Source organism: Podarcis muralis, chromosome 6, assembly GCF_964188315.1.
Source record: "Podarcis muralis chromosome 6, rPodMur119.hap1.1, whole genome shotgun sequence".
NCBI classification, from domain to species: Eukaryota; Metazoa; Chordata; class Lepidosauria; order Squamata; family Lacertidae; genus Podarcis; species Podarcis muralis.
In genome coordinates, this window is record NC_135660.1 from 98,539,111 (window position 1) to 98,560,954 (window position 21,844).

At 41.9% G+C, this 21,844-nt stretch overlaps 1 protein-coding gene across 5 annotated transcripts; it reads left to right on the forward strand.

Moving 5' to 3' along the window:
* The first annotated feature begins 660 nt into the window (after positions 1–660).
* On the forward strand, positions 661–17,368 carry RIBC2 (RIB43A domain with coiled-coils 2). Of its 5 annotated transcripts, none has more exons than XM_028728648.2 (8): positions 661–942; positions 1,723–1,871; positions 3,446–3,527; positions 5,994–6,338; positions 6,895–7,013; positions 12,101–12,328; positions 14,851–15,017; positions 15,725–17,095. In XM_028728648.2, the coding sequence occupies exons 2-8, from the start codon at positions 1,752–1,754 to the stop codon at positions 15,804–15,806; spliced, it is 1,143 nt and encodes a 380-aa protein (XP_028584481.2). In that variant the 5' UTR covers positions 661–942; positions 1,723–1,751; the 3' UTR covers positions 15,807–17,095. The 5 variants fall into 5 exon arrangements, with proteins under 5 accessions (XP_028584481.2, XP_028584478.2, XP_028584477.2 ...); XM_028728645.2 differs by lacking the exons at positions 661–942; positions 3,446–3,527 and adding exons at positions 993–1,282; positions 17,285–17,368 and having other exon boundaries at positions 15,725–15,845; XM_028728644.2 differs by lacking the exons at positions 661–942; positions 3,446–3,527 and adding an exon at positions 993–1,282 and having other exon boundaries at positions 15,725–15,845; positions 16,455–17,095.
* Positions 17,369–21,844: the final 4,476 nt, after the last annotated feature.

Sequence of the window (21,844 nt, forward strand, 5' to 3'; positions counted from 1 at the left end):
AGTTGCGCCGCCCGAGGGCCGTCGCGAGAGCCGCGAAGGTGCGGCCGGTGCTGGACTCCGGAGGGCGGCTGGGCAGACGCAACAGCCACGAAGAAATTTTCCATTTAGCTGCGAACTTATTTAGCGTTTATTGATTAAATTGCTCCATGCAATTCAATGGCGCAAATAACAAAGTACATAAATCAGTTACGCGCTACAATCTTCTCGTTATTACAAGCGGTAAATCAATGTACACTATAAACACAAATCAGTTATGCACCATAATACATGCACTAAATATATTAAATGAACCCTGGAATTCTACCCGACTAAATATTAGGTTGTACTTGAAGAGTAACCTTTAATTTTACTTTAAAAATACTTTGTCTATATTGTAAAATTAATGTTAGAATGATGTTGGATAGAAATTAAGTGGTTTCTAGCTGTAATGCTCTAAGGGAATATGAAAAAGGGGTTGTTATGAGGTAAAAACCTAAGGTTATTATTTTAAGACTAAAGATTAGGATAAATAGGGTAAGGATTTGCTGAACCAACAAACTGAACTGGAATACAAAAAAAGGGAGGTATGAGGAGGTCCGGGAAACAAGCTAAAGAAAAATAAGCAATGGGAAACGAGTGTTTTTAACCATTTTTATTTTGATTTTTTTTTTCATTCTTTATTGTAATATTTCAAAAAAAATCCTAATAAATATCTTATAAAAAAATACTTTGTCTACTGTGGTATAAAGTGCGGAGATGCAGGTTTTAAAAAACAAACACTTCATCTAATGCGTTGAAACAGTATTTCATTATGTTTTATGTTCCCTTTGGCCGAAGCGAGTCCAGCCTCTGACCCCTCCATGGGGGAGAAGGCGAGCCCCCCCCCCGTGGGCAGGAGGAGCAGCGCGCCGCTTGCATCCGAGACACACGTGTAACTGACCCTGCAAAGCCTTAAAAAGTCACGTAAGAAACTCGAAGCCCGCTCGACTCCGACATCGGGAGGAGCACAGCGTCGCTCTAGCCTTCGCGCGTCTATGGTGAAATCCCGCCCCGTGTTTTGGTGGGGGGGGGATTCACCGGAAGTACCAGTAAGGAAGAGGGCGGCGTGTTCTTCACAGTGTGAAGGCGCGAGAGGAAGCGCGATGGGGAGACGGGGTGGGCGGAGCCAAGAGGGAGGCGTGGCTTATGGGGCAAGGCGGCCCTTGGAGCGGAAGAGAACCTGGCTGGGGGCGCGGCCTGTTTCCCTTGGCAACCGAGCGTTGTTGACATCCTCCTTCGCATCCCCAGGAGGAGAGAAGGCGAGGTGGGCGGGGGGGGGGGGAGCTGCTTTGGATGTAACTCCAGCAGATCATCTCATATATATTTATATGCATATAGCTTTAATTTGATTAATGTTCAATGCTTTTTTTAACGAGTGTTTCCCACACCCTATGTTTTTAGCTTTTGCTATTATATCTGTCAGGGGGGAAGAAGGAATATATATAGACACCCGAGGACACCAAAACCTGCATACCTATACCCGTGAAAATCTACGAAAGCATATATATATATATATATATATATAATATAATAATATAATATAATAATATATAATATTATTATAATAAAATATAATATAATAATATAATATATATATAATATTATATATATATATATATCTATATATATATTACACACACACACACACACACACAATCACACGCGCAAACATATAAGTGGAAATTGTTGCTTTGCCATTTGCAGGTTTTTAGACGCGCCTCCTTCCTCCCCCAATGGCGCAGAAGCTGGACTACCGCCAAGACCTGGCCGAGGACGCTTCCCTCCAGCGGAGGCGCTACCGGGAGCTGCAGAGGCAAAGCCGGGTGTTCGACGCCAGGGTCAGGACCATCGGGGTAAGCGTGCAGGAGAGGGGTGTGGAGTTTCTGGGGGAATAAATAATAGCAATAATAATAATAATAATAATAATTCTGGTACTGTAGGCAGAGTGCCTCTAGCAATGGGCAGAGTGACTCCTGGGAAGGGGCAATGCTTCTTTTTAGGACATCTAGACCAAAGTGTTGATTTAAGTACGTATCCTGTCTGTAAATTTCTGAAATTGGAATGTCAAAATTGATTTTACTGAGAATGTTGGTTCTTGTAGCCTGATCAATACAGTCATGAAATAAATGGTACCGCAATGTCCCAATGAGCAGCATAAAACTTTTTCAGATGACTTGCAACTCTTCTTGCAAACTCCCTATTGCAAATGTTATGAATAATCCACAGAAATATTTGGAAAACGCTGTGGAAAATAATTTTAAAAACATAGACATTCCTTGAATTATTAGGATATTTTCTTTCTGATATTGTATAACTCACATCACCAGCTACTACTAAGACTGCTATTTATTTCTCCCAATTTTATTTATATTTACCTTTATTTTCATTTGTAATCTTTTGTTAATTACTGCTCATTTATCATATCTACAAATGCAATGAAGACATTGAATTTACAAAAGCTTGGTCACTACCTGAGCAATGGCGATTAGACAAAAGTCCTCTCAGTGAACTTCATGGTTAAAGAAAATGCCATGCTTTACTCTGATAACAGAGTAATACTGTAGTTCCCAAAGCAAGTATGTCAAGTGTTTGTGGCATGCTCTTAAAAATCTATGTAGAGTCATGTTTAGACATTTGAGAGCAATGCTTGGATAGACAATCCTAAAGGCAAGTAAATAATGTGTTTAAGGACAGAAATCTCTTACTAATACAGTGGTACCTTGGGTTACTAAGCTTCAGGTTACATACGCTTCAGGTTACAGACTCCACTAACCCAGAAATAGTACCTCAGGTTAAGAACTTTGCTTCAGGATGAGAACAGAAATCGTGCTCCGGCAGCGCAGCGGCAGCAGGAGGCCCCATTAGCTAAAGTGGTGCTTAACAGTTTCCAGTTAAGTACAGACCTACGGAATGAATTAAGTACTTAACCCGAGGTACCACTGTATATTGTTTGTTTGTTATGTAGGGTGCTCACAGTGAACACAGTTGTACTCTCAGTATGAACCCAAGCCACTCAGTAGGGGATTGAGCACAGGTCTCCCTTATCCCATTCCAGCATTCAGTAACACACTGGTTCTCAGTGGAAATGTACATGTTTTCCTTGTTTTCCAGAATGTGTGCTTAAAGTTGGATACATAATCAGATGAACACAAGTCTTTATTTTCAAGCTAGTGTCTTGAGTTTGCAAAATATATTAATGCCCTTTTTACTCCCGTATAGAGAACTTACAATGACATCCTATACTAGGAAAGGATTAGTCTTGGAGCAGTTACATGGATAATCTGATCACTAGTTCATTTCTAAATGCTTTATTTTGAATAGCAGTTTCTGTATTGAAGTTAGCCCTGCATAGTTTTGGTAATACAGTACTTTCTTTATAATTTATACATTTGAACCAGTTTTGTGGTGGGCTTTTTTTTAACTACAGGTTGACACGGAAGCTTTGGATGCTCAAATCAAAGACAGAAAGATCCAAGAAGCAACTCAGAGGGCATATGAGGACAGCATTGGTATATTTGTTAATAGTTTTAAATCAGTAATTTATCAAACAACTATCAAAATTTGTTCTCTTACTATTTTCTTCTTAAATAACACCTTGCATTTTCTATGACTCTTCTGCTGTGAAGATGGAAGTCATGAATTGCCAACGTTATATAAGATTAACAGCACAATCCTATACCCCTCCACCCAGGGCTAGCTGTGGGCAGGATTCGTGCATTGGAGGGGGTTGGACTAGATGACCCTTGGTGTCCCTTCCAACTCTACAATTCTATGGTTCTATGTCTACTTGGAAGCAAGTGGGACCATTAAGTGGGACTTAATCTCAGGTACATGGAAGAGGTACAAACTAGGTGTGTTTCCAGCCAGTAGGAGTTGCAACAGAAAGGCATACGTTCACCACAAACTTAAACAAGTCTAATTGTTATTTCTTTCCCCAGGGAATTATGGGAACTGTGGTTGTGTGAGAATACTGACCAAACTCCCATTCCATGATTCTTTGGGAAGGCATCAAAATTACACTGGCGTAAATCCGTTATAAATTTGTAGTAGAGATATACCCAATGTAGCACCAATGCAAATTAGAGCCTGCTTACTGTTGCAGGCCACCGCAATATCCGAGTGGTGCAAGATTACAGGGGCGGTGTTTCCTTTGGACTAAGGTACAGCAGGGGCTGAGGTGCCTTTACGATATATGGTTTATTTACACATATATACAACCTGAGCCTACGACAGAGGGCGTCACAGCATGGACACCTCATAGCTGCAGCCTTGGATTCAAACGGAAACATCACTCTGACTCTCTGGTTTCCGAGCCTGTTGCTTCCCACTTCTAGCTTCTAGCTCAGATCACTTCCATCTGGCCTTTAGTCTTTCTAACTAACACCCAGTTGAGGGATGGTGGCCCACCCATTTGTTTGTTCACTTAATGGCCCATTGCCTAGGCTATCACTTCGCCAGGAATTTGAATCATTGCTTATCATAGAATAATAGAATTGTAAAGTTGGAAGTTACCCTATGGTCATCTAGTCCAACCCCCTGCAATGCAGAAATCTCAACTAAAGTATCTGTGACAGATGGCCATCCAAGCTCTGCTTCAACCAACCTTCTGATGTTTAGTCGCAATCTCCTTTCTTGTAACTTGAAGCCATTGGACTGAGTCCTACACTCTGGAGCAGGAGAAAACAAGCTTGCTCCCTCTTCCACGTGAAAGCCCTTGAGATATTTGAGGATGGCTATCATATCTCCCCTCAGTCTCCTCTTTTCCAGGCTAAACATACATTCAACTATTCTTCATAAGACTTGGTTTCCAGTTCCTTGATCAACTTGGTCACCCTCCTCTGCACACTTTCCAGCTTGTCAACATCTTTCTTAAATTGTGGTGCCCAGAACGGGACACAATCTTCCAGGTGGGGGCTGACCAAGGCAGAATAGAGCTGTACTACGACTTTCCTTGATCTGGACACTATACTTCTGTTATAGTGCCTATAAAGTGTTATATTTTAACATTTGCTGGATCCAGGGATTAGAAGATTCCCCCAACTCAAAATACTACAAATATGTGTAATAGAATTCTAGTGACCGTTAGAAAAAGGAAAGAAGAGGAGCTTCAGAAGGGATACTTAGCCTTTCTTCTGCCTGCCTGCTGTTTCCCCAGTCCTAGCTGGCCCCACCCCTATTGTGGACCAGGTATTTACATATCCATGTGTGCATTTTGAACTTCACAGGTTGAAAATCAGCCAAGGCAGCAAGGCATTTTGGAGTAGAAGGATGGCAGATTACCTGATAACTCCACTTACCTGAGTAGACATGATTAGAATTGCATCCTTACTCTTTTCATGCCCCCACTTTTCTCTGTTGCTCAAACATTTGCATATTTCTACACCAAAACAAGTTGGTTCAATAAAAAGAATGGTTCTTTAGCATTTTTTAAAATAAGGAGTGATCCAGTTGACCACATGGGGAACTCAAAAATACTGAGGATTCTGAGGCTTCTTTTCCTACTGCTGCAGTGCATGCAGTGCCACTGAAAAAGAAGCGCCCCCCCCCCAACCGGGGGTGGCATGTGCTTCAGAGCATCAGCCTGTGGTACAGAAGTGTGAAGAATGGTAGCTGGAAGCCAGGCTGCAGGCATACAACGGGCACCCTGGCTCCTTTGGGAGGAGGGTGAGATATACATTTAATAAAGAAAAAGTTTGGAGACAGCTCAAAGACATATGGTGCCAAAAGGCACCTCTCACTTATCTGCATGGTGGTAAAAATGTTAGAGCATTTGCAGTCTGAAATTGACTATCTGAAGCAAGCTGCCTCACCCTCCTAACAGCTGGCATAACCCTACATGGAACCGTCAGAAATGTGCACATACAAGTCTTTGGATGCTGGTCAAGAAGTTTGTAATTCTTTTATTGATAAATAGTTAAAAAGAGTATATGTTTCATCTGGTTGTGAATGAGACTTTTTCCCTTTTTTTAATCCAGCTGCTGAAATGAAACAAAATGACAAAATCCTCTGCATCTTAGATGAACGACAGAAAAGAGACTCTCAAATTCTAAACAAAGCTGTCAATGAATTTCGCCAAACTTATCAGCGGCCAGAAACACGGCGTGAATTTGATTTGTCTGACCCACAAGCCCTAAAGAAAGATACCCCAGCTCGTCTCGCAGACAGTGACCCTCGATGTACCATATCTGGCTTGCAGAAGTTTATGGGAGAAGATTTGAACAGTGAGAATAGGTGGAAATTCCAGAAGGAGCAAACAAGGGAATGGCTTTTGGAACAACAAAAAGATCGGGAGAACGCACTGGCAGATAAAAAATATGCTGGTAATAAATTAACCTAGATTTTTGAATTTGTTTTGAAAGTTATATCTCAGGTAGCTGGCCAAACAGTCATCAAGTTGTTCAGCTGCATGCCAGACAGAAGCATTCCTACATATTTTTGTTTAGCACACTTCTCCCTGACATACTAGTTTTGTTGCCTTTTTGTGGGTTTTTTTGGCTTGGAATACATTTCAGTTTTGTCAGCCCTAATCCACAGTCTGGAGCAGTGGAGCAGTTCAGTACCTATTTACTGGGAATAAGTCCCATTGAAACGAGTGGGATTTACCTAAGAGTAGACATTCATTGGATTGCAGAATCATATCCATGTGATGCGTATTAAATGGAGGGAGAAAGCTGGATCTAGGGCTTAGAGAAGTTACTGGTTTGTCAGGAGAGCAGGGCAAATGAGTTGGGTTGTGTAAGGTGAACGTGGAAACTTGAGCCCAAGGAACAGGCAGAAGCAACAGAATGAGACAATAGGTGTCCGCGCCCCCCCCCCCCCGCCCAGTTATACTGATTTACATGTGTACATGTGTCCAATTCTGTTTCACTAATTTAGATGCTCTCCATGACCAACACAGAATGGAACTTGATCAAAAGGCTGTGAACCTTCAAAGAATAGATGAAGAAACAAGACGAGCCATTTGCATCACTACTACAGAATTTAATAAAGCTCTGGTAAATCAGTATTAAAAGGGAAAAGAAGATGAACTATTATTTTCCAAGTTCAGTGTAATATAGTGTAACAAATAAGACACTGAAAAAACATTTCAGAATATTTAGACATCCTCTAGAGACATACTTTATTTTATTTATGAATCTGTTCCCATAAAACATCTCAAAGCAATTTGACAATAAAACATACATAAAAACAGTTTCATAGAATCATAGAATTGTATAGTTGGAAGGGACCCAAAGGTCATCGTCCAACCCTCTGCAATGCAGGAATCTCAAATAAGCATCCCAAGACAAATGGCCACCCAACATTTTCGATGGAACAGGCTATTCTTATGGAATGTTTTCAGGGCCCTTTCAGAACCAAACAATCCCCATTCAGTTTCTGCAAAAAGACTTCCTTCAAATGTGCAAATCACTGTCTTTCCCCCCTCCCCCCACCCTTGGAAGTGATCAACCTTTTGCTCCTGGAATAAAACTCAGGACTTCTAAGGGGTTGGGGGGCAAGTCCTCCGCAGGCCTGTGGGAAAACTCCCGTTCCAAGTGAATCCTGCATGACTTAAGAATTGGCTCGTATTTTATGATGAATGATTAAGAGAAAGAACCAACAACAGTGATATCTGACATATGGTTTGCTTGACCTTTTGATGTTTAAATCATTGGTTTATTCTGGCTCAGCTTAGGAAGTTCCCTCCAAAATAAAGTGGGGTGTAATGAATTATGAGCAGATTTTAATTTTTTTTAACTTTAGTCTCTTAAACTTTTAGTTGGCCCTTCTGCATCTTATTTATTTATTTATTTATTTATTTATTTATTTATTTATTTATTTATTTCATCTGGTTCTTTCCTATCTTGTTTTTAAGCTGTGGGTGAGTTTTGATTCTTCTCTTTCTGTTTTTCCACTTGTTGTTGTTGTTTAGTCGTTTAGTCGTGTCCGACTCTTCGTGACCCCATGGACCAGAGCACGCCAGGCACCTCTGTCCTCCACTACCTCCCGCAGTTTGGTCAAACTCATGCTGGTAACCTCGAAAACACTATCCAACCATCTTGTCCTCTGTCGCCCCCTTCTCCTTGTGCCCTCCATCTTTCCCAGCATCAGTGTCTTCTCCAGGGAGTCTTCTCTTCTCATGAGGTGGCCAAAGTACTGGAGCCTCAGCTTCACGATCTGTCCTTCCAGTGAGCACTCAGGTCTGATTTCCTTAAGAATGGATGCATTTGATCTTCTTGCCGTCCATGGGACTCTCAAGAGTCTTCTCCAGCACCATAATTCAAAAGCATCAATTCTTCGGCGATCAGCCTTCTTGATGGTCCAGCTCTCACTTCCATACATCACTACTGGGAAGACCATGGCTTTAACTATACGGACCTTTGTTGGCAAAGTGACATCTCTACTTCTCAAGATGCTGTCTAGGCCTGTCATTGCCCTTCTCCCAAGAAGCAGGCGTCTTTTAATTTCGTGGCTGCTGTCACCATCTGCAGTGATCATGGAGCCCAAGAAAGTAAAATCTCTCACTGCCTCCATTTCTTCCCCTTCTATTTGCCAGGAGGTGATGGGACCAGTGGCCATGATCTTCGTTTTTTTGATGTTGAGCTTCAGACCATATTTTGCGCTCTCCTCTTTCACCCTCATTAAAAGGTTCTTTAATTCCTCCTCACTTTCTGCCATCAAGGTTGTGTCATCTGCATATCTGAGGTTGTTGATATTTCTTCCGGCAATCTTAATTCCAGCTTGGGATTCATCCAGCCCAGCCTTTCGCATGATGTATTCTGCATATAAATTAAATAAGCAGGGAGACAAAATACAGCCTTGTCGTACTCCTTTCCCAATTTTGAACCAATCAGTTGTTCCATATCCAGTTCTAACTGTAGCTTCTTGTCCCACATAGAGATTTCTCAGGAGACAGATGAGGTGATCAGGCACTCCCATTTCTTTAAGAACTTGCCATAGTTTGCTGTGGTCGACACAGTCAAAGGCTTTTGCATAGTCAATGAAGCAGAAGTAGATGTCTTTCTGGAACTCTCTAGCTTTCTCCATAATCCAGCGCATGTTTGCAATTTGGTCTCTGGTTCCTCTGCCTCTTCTAAATCCAGCTTGCACTTCTGGGAGTTCTCGATCCACATACTGCTTGAGCCTTCCTTGTAGAATTTTAAGCATAACTTTGCTAGCGTGTGAAATGAGTGCAATTGTGCGGTAGTTGGAGCATTCTTTGGCACTGCCCTTCTTGGGGATTGGGATGTAGACTGATCTTCTCCAATCTTCTGGCCACTGCTGAGTTTTCCAAATTTGCTGGCATATTGAGTGTAGCACCTTAACAGCATTATCTTTTAAAAATTTAAATAGTTCAGCTGGAATACCATCACTTCCACTGGCCTTGTTATTTGCAGTGCTTTCTAAGGCCCATTTGACTTCACTTTCCAGGATGTCTGGCTCAAGGTCAGCAACCACACTACCTGGGGTGTACGAGACATCCATTTCTTTCTTGTATAGTTCCTCTGTGTATTCTTGCCACCTCTTCTTGATGTCTTCTGCTTCTGTTAGGTCCTTTCCACTTTTGTCTTTTATTATGGTAATCTTTGTACGAAATGTTCCTTTCATATCTCCAATTTTCTTGAACAGATCTCTGGTTCTTCCCATTCTGTTGTTTTCCTCTATTTGTTTGCATTGCTCATTTAAGAAGGCCTTCTTGTCTCTCCTTGCTGTTCTTTGGAAATCTGCATTCAATTTCCTGTATCTTTCACTATCTCCCTCGCATTTTGCTAGCATTCTCTCCTCCGCTATTTGTAAGGCCTCGTTGGACAGCCACTTTGCTTTCTTGCATTTCCTTTTCATTGGGATGGTTTTCGTTGCTGCCTCCTGTACAATGTTACGAGCCTCCATCCATAGTTCTTCAGGCACTCTGTCCGCCAAATCTAAATCCTTAAACCTGTTCCTCACTTCCACTGTGTATTCATAAGGGATTTGACTTAGATTGTATCTTACCGGCCCAGTGGTTTTTCCTACTTTCTTCAGTTTAAGCTTGAATTTTGCTATAAGAAGCTGATGATCTGAGCCACAGTCAGCTCCAGGTCTTGTTTTTGCTGACTGTATAGAGCTTCTCCATCTTTGGCTGCAGAGAATATAATCAATCTGATTTCGATGTTGCCCATCTGGTGATGTCCATGTGTAGAGTCGTCTCTTGTGTTGTTGGAAAAGCGTGTTTGTGATGACCAGCTTGTTCTCTTGACAGAACTCTATTAGCCTTTGTCCTGCTTCGTTTTGATCTCCAAGGCCAAACTTGCCAGTTGTTCCTTTTATCTCTTGATTCCCTACTTTAGCATTCCAGTCCCCTATAATGAGAAGAACATCCCTCTTTGGTGTCATTTCTATAAGGTGTTGTAAGTCTTCATAGAATTGGTCAATTTCAGTTTCTTCAGCGCCAGTAGTTGGTGCATAAACTTGGATTACTGTGATGTTAAAAGGTCTGCCTTGGATTCGTATCGAGATCATTCTATCATTTTTGAGATTGCATCCCAGTACAGCTCTCGCCACTCTTTTGTTGACTATGAGGGCCACTCCATTTCTTTTACGGGTTTCTTGCCCACAGTAGTAGATGTGATGGTCATCCGAACTGAATTCGCCCATTCCCGTCCATTTTAGTTCACTGATGCCCAGGATGTCAATATTTATTCTTGCCATCTCATTTTTGACCACCTCCAACTTTCCCAGGTTCATGGTTCTTACATTCCAGGTTCCTATGCAATATTTTTCTTTACAGCATTGGACTTTCCTTTCGCTTCCAGGCATATCCGCAACTGAGCGTCCTTTCGGCTTTGGCCCAGCCGCTTCATCAGCTCTGGATCTACTTGTACTTGCCCTCCGCTCTTCCCCAGTAGCATGTTGGACGCCTTCCAACCTGAGGGGCTCATCTTCCAGCGTCATAACTTTTATATGCCTGTTGTCTTTGTCCATGGAGTTTTCTTGGCAAGGATACTGGAGTGGCTTGCCGGTTCCTCCTCCAGGTGGATCACGTTTGGTCAAAACTCTCCACTATGACCTGTTCATCTTGTGTGCCCTGCTCGGCATAGTTCATAGCTTCTCTGAGTTCTTCAAGCCCCTTCGCCACGGCAAGGCAGTGATCCATGAAGGGGTTTCCACTTGTTAGACTAGTGCTAACTCTTGTCAGTTAGTGAATCTTGTCTGTTTTGGCCTATTCAAATCTTTGAGAGTTTTACCTTGTCACTTCTCTTCCTTTATTTCGACTTATTGATTTGCCGCTTTCCCATCTTGTTCCTCTTTCTTCTGTTGTTTTATTTCTTTATAGCATTTGCATACCACTTTTCACAACTTTAGGGACGCGGGTGGCGCTGTGGGTTAAACCACAGAGCCTAGGACTTGCCGATCAGAAGGTTCAAATCCCTGCGACAGAGTGAGCTCCTGTTGCTCAGTCCCAGCTCCTGCCAACCTAGCGGTTCGAAAGCACGTCAAAGTGCAAGTAGATAAATAGGTACCACTCCGGCGGGAAGGTAAATGGCATTTCCGTGCGCTGCTCTGGTTCGCCAGAAGTGGCTTGGTCCTGCTGGCCACATGACCCGGAAGCTGTACGCTGGCTCCCTCGGCCAATAAAGCGAGACGAGTGCCGCAACCCCAGAGTCGGTCACGACTGGACCTAATGGTCAGGGGTCCCTTTACCTTTACTTTCACAACTTTAGAAAGCAGTTGACAGTGCACTTCAGAAATACAATAACTAAAATCAATAAAACAGCAAGATTAATTTTTTTCAGTTGAGTAAAAGCAGTCAGCAGCAGGATGCTTACCTCTGATTCTCATCCTCTTGTGTTTCTTTGTTCTATGTTGGCTCCCTTTTCCTCAGTTCATTTAGTCTAATTCAGTTGCTAATGTTTCCATTCTTAGGTCTTCCTTATTTATCTTTCTGTCTTGATTCTCCTGTGAGCTGAAGAGAAGGGATTGTAGTAAAGTGTATTAGATAGCATAACAATATCATGCTGTACTCATTAAGAACTGCGCATGGTTTAACAAGGTAAATCTTTTGGAATAATTAATAGGGTTTGCTGTTTTTCTGAGTTTTTCCTACAACAATGTCTTTTTTAAGGCTGCTGACATTGCATCAAGAAGACAACTTGAAAAGCAGCAAGAAAACGAAGATAACATAGCTGAGATTTCAAATCTGCTTAGAGGAGACCTGCTCTCTGAAAACCCACAGCAAGCTGCCAGTTCCTTTGGTAACGGTCGAGTGATTCCTAACCGATGGAAAGGAATGAACCAAGATCAGCTGAAAGAAATACGTGACGTTCAGCTGCAACAAGTTCTGGAGAAGCTGGTATTCACTTTCATATTGCCACTGTGCCACAGTAGAAACTTATGAATCCTCTTTTGAAATAGGATGTTTAAAAACACAAATACTTAGTTGTTTTTCACCAGTTTTCCAGAATTCATTGTAAGAACTAATTCACACTTAACATAATTGCCACCCTGACCACACAATTATTTTGGGATTTCACAGGGATACTTATTTTTTTAAAAACAGTGTAACATATCAAGAAAAATATAACTCCATAACTTAGATCATCATTACTATTCCTTCAGAAAATCTACTAACACTACTCTGTAATGATTAAAACTACAAAACAATTACATAATCTATCCACATCAACCCAATGACCAGGAGCGTCTTACCATAGAAGCTAGTGGCGCGGGGCACCAGGGAAGAGGAGGAGGCTGGATGCGGCGCCGCCTGGCATCAGCTTGCCCGCCTCTGCCATGCCGCGCCAAAGCAGCACCGTGCCCAGAGCCTCCGTCTGCTGTGGCCACCGCAGCACGAAGTGTCCAGCTGAGCTGGGAGGCGCCGCGTCCAGCCTCTGGCTCATCCCCGCCAGAGGAGCCGCCCCCCTGGCGCTGCCTGCCTCCTCCAGCCCCGCCGGCAGCGCCGTCCTCCCTAAAAAACTCTGGGAAACGGGTGGGGGGCTTCCGGAGAGAGCTTTGCACTGTGGCACCGGATATGCTTAAGACAGCCCTGCCAATGACTTCATTATTTTCTTAACAACCTTAAAAATGAAATTATGCTTCATCCGCTCAGCTCAATTCAGGCTGCAGTCCTGTAGCTGGTCAGAGTCTGGCTGAGAGGCCTTTGGAATGTATGTAATTTGTCCGCAGAGTGGTTCATATATCCCTGTGCAAGCCCCTGATACACACGTGTGTGTGTGTGTGTGTGTGTGTGTGGAGACTGGGTGTGCCACAGACAGCCTTGGAGTTGAATCCCCTTGTTCCTCTGACATGTTCCCCCAAAGCACCAAGAACTCTGTAAGCCCTGAAACTTCAGATGATTGATGTCAATGGGTGGGAACCTTGAAATTGTACATGTTGGTACAAGGAGGAGAAGGGAAAAGGCTGCCCACACCTCTCATCTCAGCTGCATTGATCTAGCAAGGCACAGAAAGCAGATTCGCTGTACCTCCTGTACCTCCATAGGTTTGGTGTATTAGAGTGCCTTCTCTTCTTAGCCTCGGTCACCAGAGATGAACACCACCAGTAGGGGAGGCCCAAACTGTGCCCAGATGGACAGAAAGCTAATGCATTTAATTTGACCAACTCTTAATTTCCTATTTCATAATTGTGTCTTTCCGCCCTATATTGTGCTATTAAAATATGTACAGCTATTTATAAATAACAGTTCTCTTTCCTGTTGCTGTACTGATCCTACCACTTCCAAATATCCTAAGATAATAATTACAGGAACTAATAGAGTTGTCTTTTTAACATTTGTCCTTAACTGTAACTAAAACTCCTATTTCATTGCACATTCCCACCAAACATGCAGTATGTCTACTCCTTGATAATTACAGAAGAAATAATTAAGTATATTAGGGTTCATATGTTTACGTGGAGACATATGCTACTTGGCAAATATTTTATGTAAAGCTGGTAATGTCAGTTGCATGGATTTCTCTAAATGTATTTCCACATTCTGGGCTCTGTATAATTGTGCCTATATGCCAGAGGCAGGCAACTTGCAACTCTCAGTTTAACTATATGCAGTTTTCAGTCATGGAAGCTCACCAGCAGTGGCCCTGATCTGCATCAGATCCAGCATAATTAAGACTGTGGGAGGACCAGCACATTATTATGTGGGTGGGTAGACCATTCCTGCCTACAATGAGGACAGAGGAAGCAGTTTGATCAGAGTTCTGAGCTGTGGGCTTGAAATCCACTGTGCCACTGTCTTAGTTATCCCAACCCTGGCATGTGGTCTGTTTAAACATAGAAGGCATGCACAGCACCATTTGCACACGTACATACATGCACACATACATACATACATACATACATACACCATTTTGATTGTATGAGGATTGCCCTAGTTAGGATTGGGGGTGTTTGTGAATTGTTGCTGTGTGAATTGTTGCTGGCTATGAAGAAATAGCTATTGTTGCTGGCTATGAAGAAATAGGGACGCGGGTGGCGCTGTGGGTTAAACCACAGAGTCTAGGACTTGCCAATCAGAAGGTCGGCGGTTCAAATCCCCGTGACGGGGTGAGCTCCCGTTGCTCAGTCCCTGCTCCTGCCAACCTAGCAGTTCGAAAGCACGTCAAAGTGCAAGTAGATAAATAGGTACTGCTCTGACAGGAAGGTAAACGGCGTTTCCATGTGCTGCTCTGGCTTGCCAGAAGCGGCTTAGTCATGCTGGCCACATGACCCGGAAGCTGTCTGTGGACAAACGCCGGCTCCCTCAGCCAGTAAAGCGAGATGAGCACCGCAACCCCAGAGTCGCCATGACTGGACCTAATGGTCAGGGGTCCCTTTACCTTTTATGAAGAAATAACAAGCATTTCCTTTTTGACATAGAGGTTGGAAGAAGAAGAACGTCAAAGAAATGCAGAGTGGGACAGAAAGCGCATTCAGGAAGCTAGGGCAGAAGTGCTTTTCGAACGGCATCAGCAGCGTCAGAATCGAGAGCTTCGGAGAACATTAGATAATCTTAATGCACAGCTCTCCCAGGAACAGAAGACAAGGTAAGAAGTGTTTATACCACGTACCTCATAGATGATAGTCTGGTAAGCTATCATCTATACATATGACCATCTTCAGTCTCACCAGAAAATAGCAGGCATTGGTCAGGCCTGGTATAAAGGCTAGGATCCTGGTTTTTGTTTTTAGCTGATCAATAGAGTAGTGTCTTCCGCTCGTTGTTCTTTAGGCTCAGGTTTCTAGTCTTTCCAGTTTAAAACCCTGATCTGGAGACACCCCCTTCTGGGGAAACGTCTGCCTGTAGACGGTCCTAGGTTCAGTCCCAAACATCTTCAGGTGGGGTTGGGTATGTCTCCTGGAGAGGGACTGCCAGTCCTTTTAGACACCACTGAGGTTGATGGACCCATGATCTGACTCTGTGCAAGGCATCTTCAAGAGTTTGGCAAAGTTATTCTGTTTTGATCAAACTGGTTGCATTTGGTCCAAAATGCTCATCCTACTGAAATTCCACAGAGAACTTGCTATTTTCTACATTCAGTGATCTGTCATAATCTTTAAAAATAAGCATGCTAAGTTTTTACAAAATGTCAGACTTAATAACAATTACCTGTTATCGTTCTGTGATACTATTGATGCTTTTGGTGACTACTTTACTTTGCATAGCAGTTATCTGAAGCGTAAGCAGCACACATGAAAAATGAACTTTACATTTTTATGAGAACTTTTATTAATTGAATATATTTATTTCCAGGCAAGCATATATTGATGAAGAGGTGCATTCAAATTTTCCTTCTGGCCAGTATTACACACAATTTAACACCACTAGCCGGTGATGTTTGGATCAATATTATCGAGTTGGATATATCTAAAAGGTTTGCAGAAGTATTTGTTTCAACTTCAAAACTGTAATAAAGAAAACAACATTAATATGTTTTTTACCTGACATATGGATATTATGAAACTAAGCCTTTATAATGCGCAAGAGGATGGTGGATTCCAAAAGGAAATATTAATGCAGAAATAACAAATGTACAGTGAAGACAATATAATAGAACATTTGCAGTTCTTAGTAAAAGTTGTTGATACTGCTATAATGCTTCTAGAAGAATTTATAGAAGAATTTTGTAGCCCCACCATTCATCGAATGATTCCAGTGTCAGTTTCAGTAGAATAATATAATGCTGCCCAATTCATAAAAGCAAATACAAATTGAGCAAAATTTTGGGAAACAGTAAATTAAATGAATTGCTTAACAATTGTTCAGTGCACAAACACATCCATACAAGAATGTTTCTAGATAACAGACTGTTTTTACAATGAAACTACTGACAGAAATATATGTTGCAGGAGACGGATAGTATGGAAAACAGCATTCCTATGTTGCGTTCTGCACTGTATCATATGGTATCACTTACCCCATATAACACCATCCCCTCTGCATTTCTCCACCTCCATTCCAAATCATTGGTTGCCACTGGCAGGAGTGGATAAGCAATATTATATGTTATGGAGGAAAACTTGAACAAAGGCATTCCCATCTCATTTGTGACATCCAACCCTGTGCATAAAGATTCATTGAATGACCAGAAAACTCCACTAGAAGGACACACATAGCTGGTGCAACGGATTTCTCCTCTCCCTACTGCCCCCATCCCCAATAACCCAAAAATCTGCTTTAGAGATTTGGTGATCTTCTGGAGCAGATGTGGACAGAGGGGTCCATCAGGGTTGGAAAGGAAGAGGAAGAAGAAGAAAAGGAAGAAAAAGAAGAAGTCAGCCCACTTGACATTGGATGTTATCCAGAATATTCATCTCAACTAGGAAAAGTTTGTCCAAAATTTGTCTTCATGATCTCTTTTCAGACTTTCATATGGAATTTTCTCCCAGGAGAAAACATCCATAAGATTTCTAGAAAGTTATCAAACTCTTTCATGCTCAGAGTAGACCCACTGATATCAATGGATCTACTCTGAGTTTGACTTAGATACTATTTTATATATGTCTTGGGGAAGTACTGTGCCTCTTGCTTAGTTGGGTTGAAGGTCTTTTTGTGTCTTCTTGAACCATTTTTACTTTTGAGTCATTTTGTAGAATTTAAAAATAAATGAATGAATTCTGAGAAGCACGGAGAATTGTGATTTTAACCATCAGTGGGAGAACTTTGGCAGTTACTCAGAAATCCCAATTCAGTCTTCCCTAGTCTTGCATCTTTTATACATGTCTCTGTCCCATAAATTTGGGAAGAATTTACCCATGGCCACACATCCAGAAGACATACTTGCATGCCAGAGTTATTTTTTTCTATCAACAGTTCCTCTACTAAATCCAAAAATTGCCTGATAAGCTTACCCCCGGCTTGAACACCACTTGGGGGAATGAGAGAGGGTAGCTAGTAAAGAGCTCATCTGCACCAGCAGAGCAGTAAGGTGACATGCCTGGTCTACAAAGACAGAGGAACGGAGGGGCATTTTTCTTGGAGTGTCCTGCACCCCTTCAGACGGCAGGTGGAGTGGGAATCACAGTTCTGAAGGCTACTCCTCTACACAAAAAACAACCAAAGAACCCAAACATCTCCCTGAAACCAGGAAACCGACATGGCAGGGGGTGGCTTGCTTAGAACTTGTCTCTTGAGATGTGAAAAGCTTTGTTTTCAGGGAGCTTTTTATGTGGGGGAACATTCAAAAATGACATTTCCTACCTTCAGTATGCAATAGTATTGTCATCTTTATTACCCCATTTTGCTCCATGTATACACCAAGTCACAGTCTCTCAAAGCTATATGATGATGCTGCACAAGATTCAGAGATACATTTCAGTGCTGTGGGAAGGAAGTCAGCAAATATGACTCATTAAATTTTGGCTTGCATTTGTATTTTGTGGGTCTTCAGTCAGTGTTCTTGCTGCCAAAGAGAAGGTTGGATGCATAGATAAGAACAAACAGGCAAACAAAGATAGCAAAAAGGAGCAGGTATGTTATCAACAGAATGTATAAGCAATTTACAATGACAATGTCCCGTGGCGGCATCATACACTTTGTAGGGTACGATACTTAGATAATGTTACTGGTGTCTTCACTCTACAAAACAAAAACAAAAATAAATAAATAATGCATTTATTAATCTGTTGTGGAAAAGGAACAAAGAGAAGTTTGAGTTAGGAGGACAATAATAGAAAGTTGAGTTTTGGAGTCTAAGCTAGCAGCAATTTTGTGGGGGTGTCCACCTCTCTGGGGATCAAATATGAGGTAGTAGAGCTTTCTGTAGGGAGTTTTTGAACTGAGTGCCTCTATCAAAACTCAACTTGTATATTTGTAAATAAATTCAGATTACAAAATACCATAAGTGATTTTCTCAACAAAATCAAGCACAGGCAAGTGTGGCAATCCTGAACTTCTCACTCACAACAGAAGTCACAGCAAATGTACAATAACCTCACATCACAAAAGTTTTTCATTTAAATATATGGTATTAAGCCTACCAAATTCATTTATTCAAAAGCAAAAACATTTTCCGTCCTTTTTCTTCTTCCCTAACAAATGATAGTTTTCCTGTTATACATAGAATCGGAATGGCAGAGCAGGACGGGATCCCGAGGGTCATCTAGTCCAACCCCCTGCAATGCAGGAATCTTGTCCAGTGTGGGGCTCGAACCCACAACCCTGCTCTTTTTAGTAAATAGTTGGTATTTCTTCATCCTTGTGGGCTTATAGCCGAATAAAGTATTATCTATCTATCTATCTATCTATCTATCTTCATGTATTTTAGTAGGTTTCCTTTCAATTAAAAAAACTGGTTCCAGAATTGAAACATACACTTATTCTATAATTTGTGGCACAACTGTATGCATATTTGGCTTCTTTCAACACCTATTTGAGCATATTTTCACAGGAGTAATAGAAAATGCTCTCTACTCCTGAACTACAAGTGGTAAATTAAAATGTGGAATCACCTGAATATAGAACTTCTGAATCTGCCTTATACTGGGTGGTGCCATTTGGCTGCAGTTCTCCCAAGGTCTTTCCTAGCTCTGCTACCCAAAATAATCCTTTGAACTGGAGATGCTTGGAATCAAACCTGACATATTTTGCATGTGAGGTATGTGTTATAGTACTGAGCCCAATTGGCCATTTTAAAAAAAAATTGAATTTTTTTATCAGTGCCTCAGCATTGTGACTTACCTTATGCTGTTCACTGGAAAATTTCCGTAACCACCTATGATTTTATTTCAGATCTGAAGCCAGCAGCTGGTAGATACTACCATCTCTTTTTCTTCTATAACTAAACAGATGAAGCTGGAATCAGTGGCAGATGTATAAGCCTCACTATTTCATATCCCTTTCATGCTTAGGAGCCTCATTTACCAAGAGAAAATAAGATTAGTGACTCAGTTCAGAATCCTCCTTTTGTATTAACACTTTGAAAAGGAGGCAAGATGTCTTTGGCCCAGTGGATCATAACTGATTTTACCTCCTCATCCTTCGTACACCATTCCAATAATATCTTATACATTTTTGCTAAAATCTTATAATCATTATTCAATATTTCTGTCTGAAATTTTGATTCTTTGTCAGCAAAACCCCTCTGATTTAAATCCTTTCTAAACATCTCATTGATTTGAAAAAAAATGCAGCCAGTCATTCACATAATCCTTAACTTCTTGACTCTTGGACCCAGTATTGGTCCCATCTGCTCAATCCCCTGGGAGTGTCTTCACATACAGGGGAAGTCCCTAACTCACCGAGGGTTTGAGACCCATCGGCTACCCTCACCTGGTTTAGTTGGCCAGCCAAAGCCATTTGTGGGCTGTGACCGCTGTCGCATGCTGACAGCTTCTAGGAGCCACAGGTGAAAGCCGACTGCAGGGTGGGGACCAAAGGTGGACAAACTACCCCAGAAGGAACAGCACGTGTCCCCCACCAGGACTACTACCTCTCCCTTAATACCCCATGGACCCCAGAGGCATATATATATATATGTAAGTAACCACACAAAATCCAGAGGTTTGAAACATCATGGCTTGAAAGCTCTGTTAAAGAAAAAAAAAGTTCAACCACTCTTAAGTGTAGGAATCTGCACATTGTGATCTAGACAACACTACACAGTATAGCATGAAATAATGCAAGTGAATAATAGGCTTGAGAAATCTATTTCCTGTGCCTTATTAGTAATCCAGCCTTTTCACAAAAGGCACTGCAAAAATCCTTCCATATAAAAAACCACAAGAAAATAAGCAGTCTTACATTGTCAGTTTGTAACCCTTTAAAAAATGGCAAATCACAAAATTCTGGGCTGATTCACTACCCTTTTTTCCTAGCTTTATCTGCGCTCGGACAGGAAAAGAATGCTTGCAAGTAGCTCTGTTTTAGTAACAAAGCAAGGTCTAATTTGATTACCCCACTCTTCTGGGATACAAAAATGCAAAAGAGGATTAAACACGTTTTAATCAGCTGGGGGGGGGGGGACCTTTTTCAGCTTGGCCGCATTTCCTAATAGGCAACTTTGAGAGTACAGGGTTACAGCCAAAAGCAGGCGGCGCAACAGATGTGGCTTACTTTTCCATCGTAGGCCACATTCCAGAAACATAAAAGCCAGAAGTTTCCACACACCTTTCTCCACCATCCAGGCAAGAAAGAGGCATTATTATTTGAGTTCAGGAGCAGATTCCAGCCAGAAAGAGGTACTTGAGAAGAGCCTGGAGTCTGGTCTGGTGAAGGATGTGACCTGCGGAACAGGTAGTGTGGCCTGGGAAGGGTGCTGAGCGCCAAAAAGGCCTGGAGGGCCACATTTGGCCTGGGGGCTAGAGATTCCCCACCCTCGCTTTATGGGCCAAAAGAGAAGTTTTGAAGGAAATAGGTTTCCCAATATCATGTTTTCCTTGTAATACTAATATGGGGCAGAATCCAGGGAGATTTGCAGGGGAGACTCAGGGAAAAGATGGGTTGGGGGGAACTGTAGCCTTTCCCTCACTCACCCATTTTCTACAAAAAAAGCAGCCAAAACATCATTTACAGAGAAGTGAGGGAGGCTAAGCACTTCTGTCTCCCTGCCTTCCTCACCACCATCACATTCCCAGTTATCTTGGGAAGCATGAGGATGGGACTGTGTCATTGTTAAATCTGGCCCAAAGAAGATCCCGTTCTGTGATTTGCTTGCCAGGGCACTAAAAGGAATGGTGGTAAGTAAGTACAGGTTAAGCAATACTGGTTGTACTTTCCATGCATTGAGAGTTTGACCATGTAGGATGACTGTCTCTCCATAAATACAATTTAAAGCCTAATCCAATGAGTTCTAACACAGGAATTGAAGTCACAGAAAGCATAGTGACATACAGACACATATATGTGCTGCTGCACATTCTGGGTTCATTTTTGGGGGGTGGGGATAACCTCTTTATGTGGTAGAAATGTAATAATTTGTCATGTAGCCATTTCACTATCTTCTGAATCCGCAAATATCTACCTGTGTTCTTCTTGCTTCTACATGGAATAACATATGAATCTGACCTTTTAAGTTTGCAAGTAAAGCATCTTAACTTTCTAAATGGTGTGGTCTGTTCATTGCAAGAGGGGAAGAGATGGGAAGCACTGTAAGTGGCTAGAGCAAGATATTTAAAAGGTGTAACAACCCATTACTCCCATGATTCTGTGATTTTTAACTGATATGGTCTCTCTCTTGCTAGAGAGTATGTTTAGCCCCATGTTTTAGATCTAGGGATCCAGCCAATTACGTAACTGATTGATTACCTCACATGAGTGATCTATCTTTATCATTGGATCATTGGCTAGCATTGCCAGTGGCAATGGAGGCTTTGGGGAAGCCCAGAGTGTTGAAGCCCCTCCATCACCACCAGCAGAGCTGAGAGAGGGTCACTT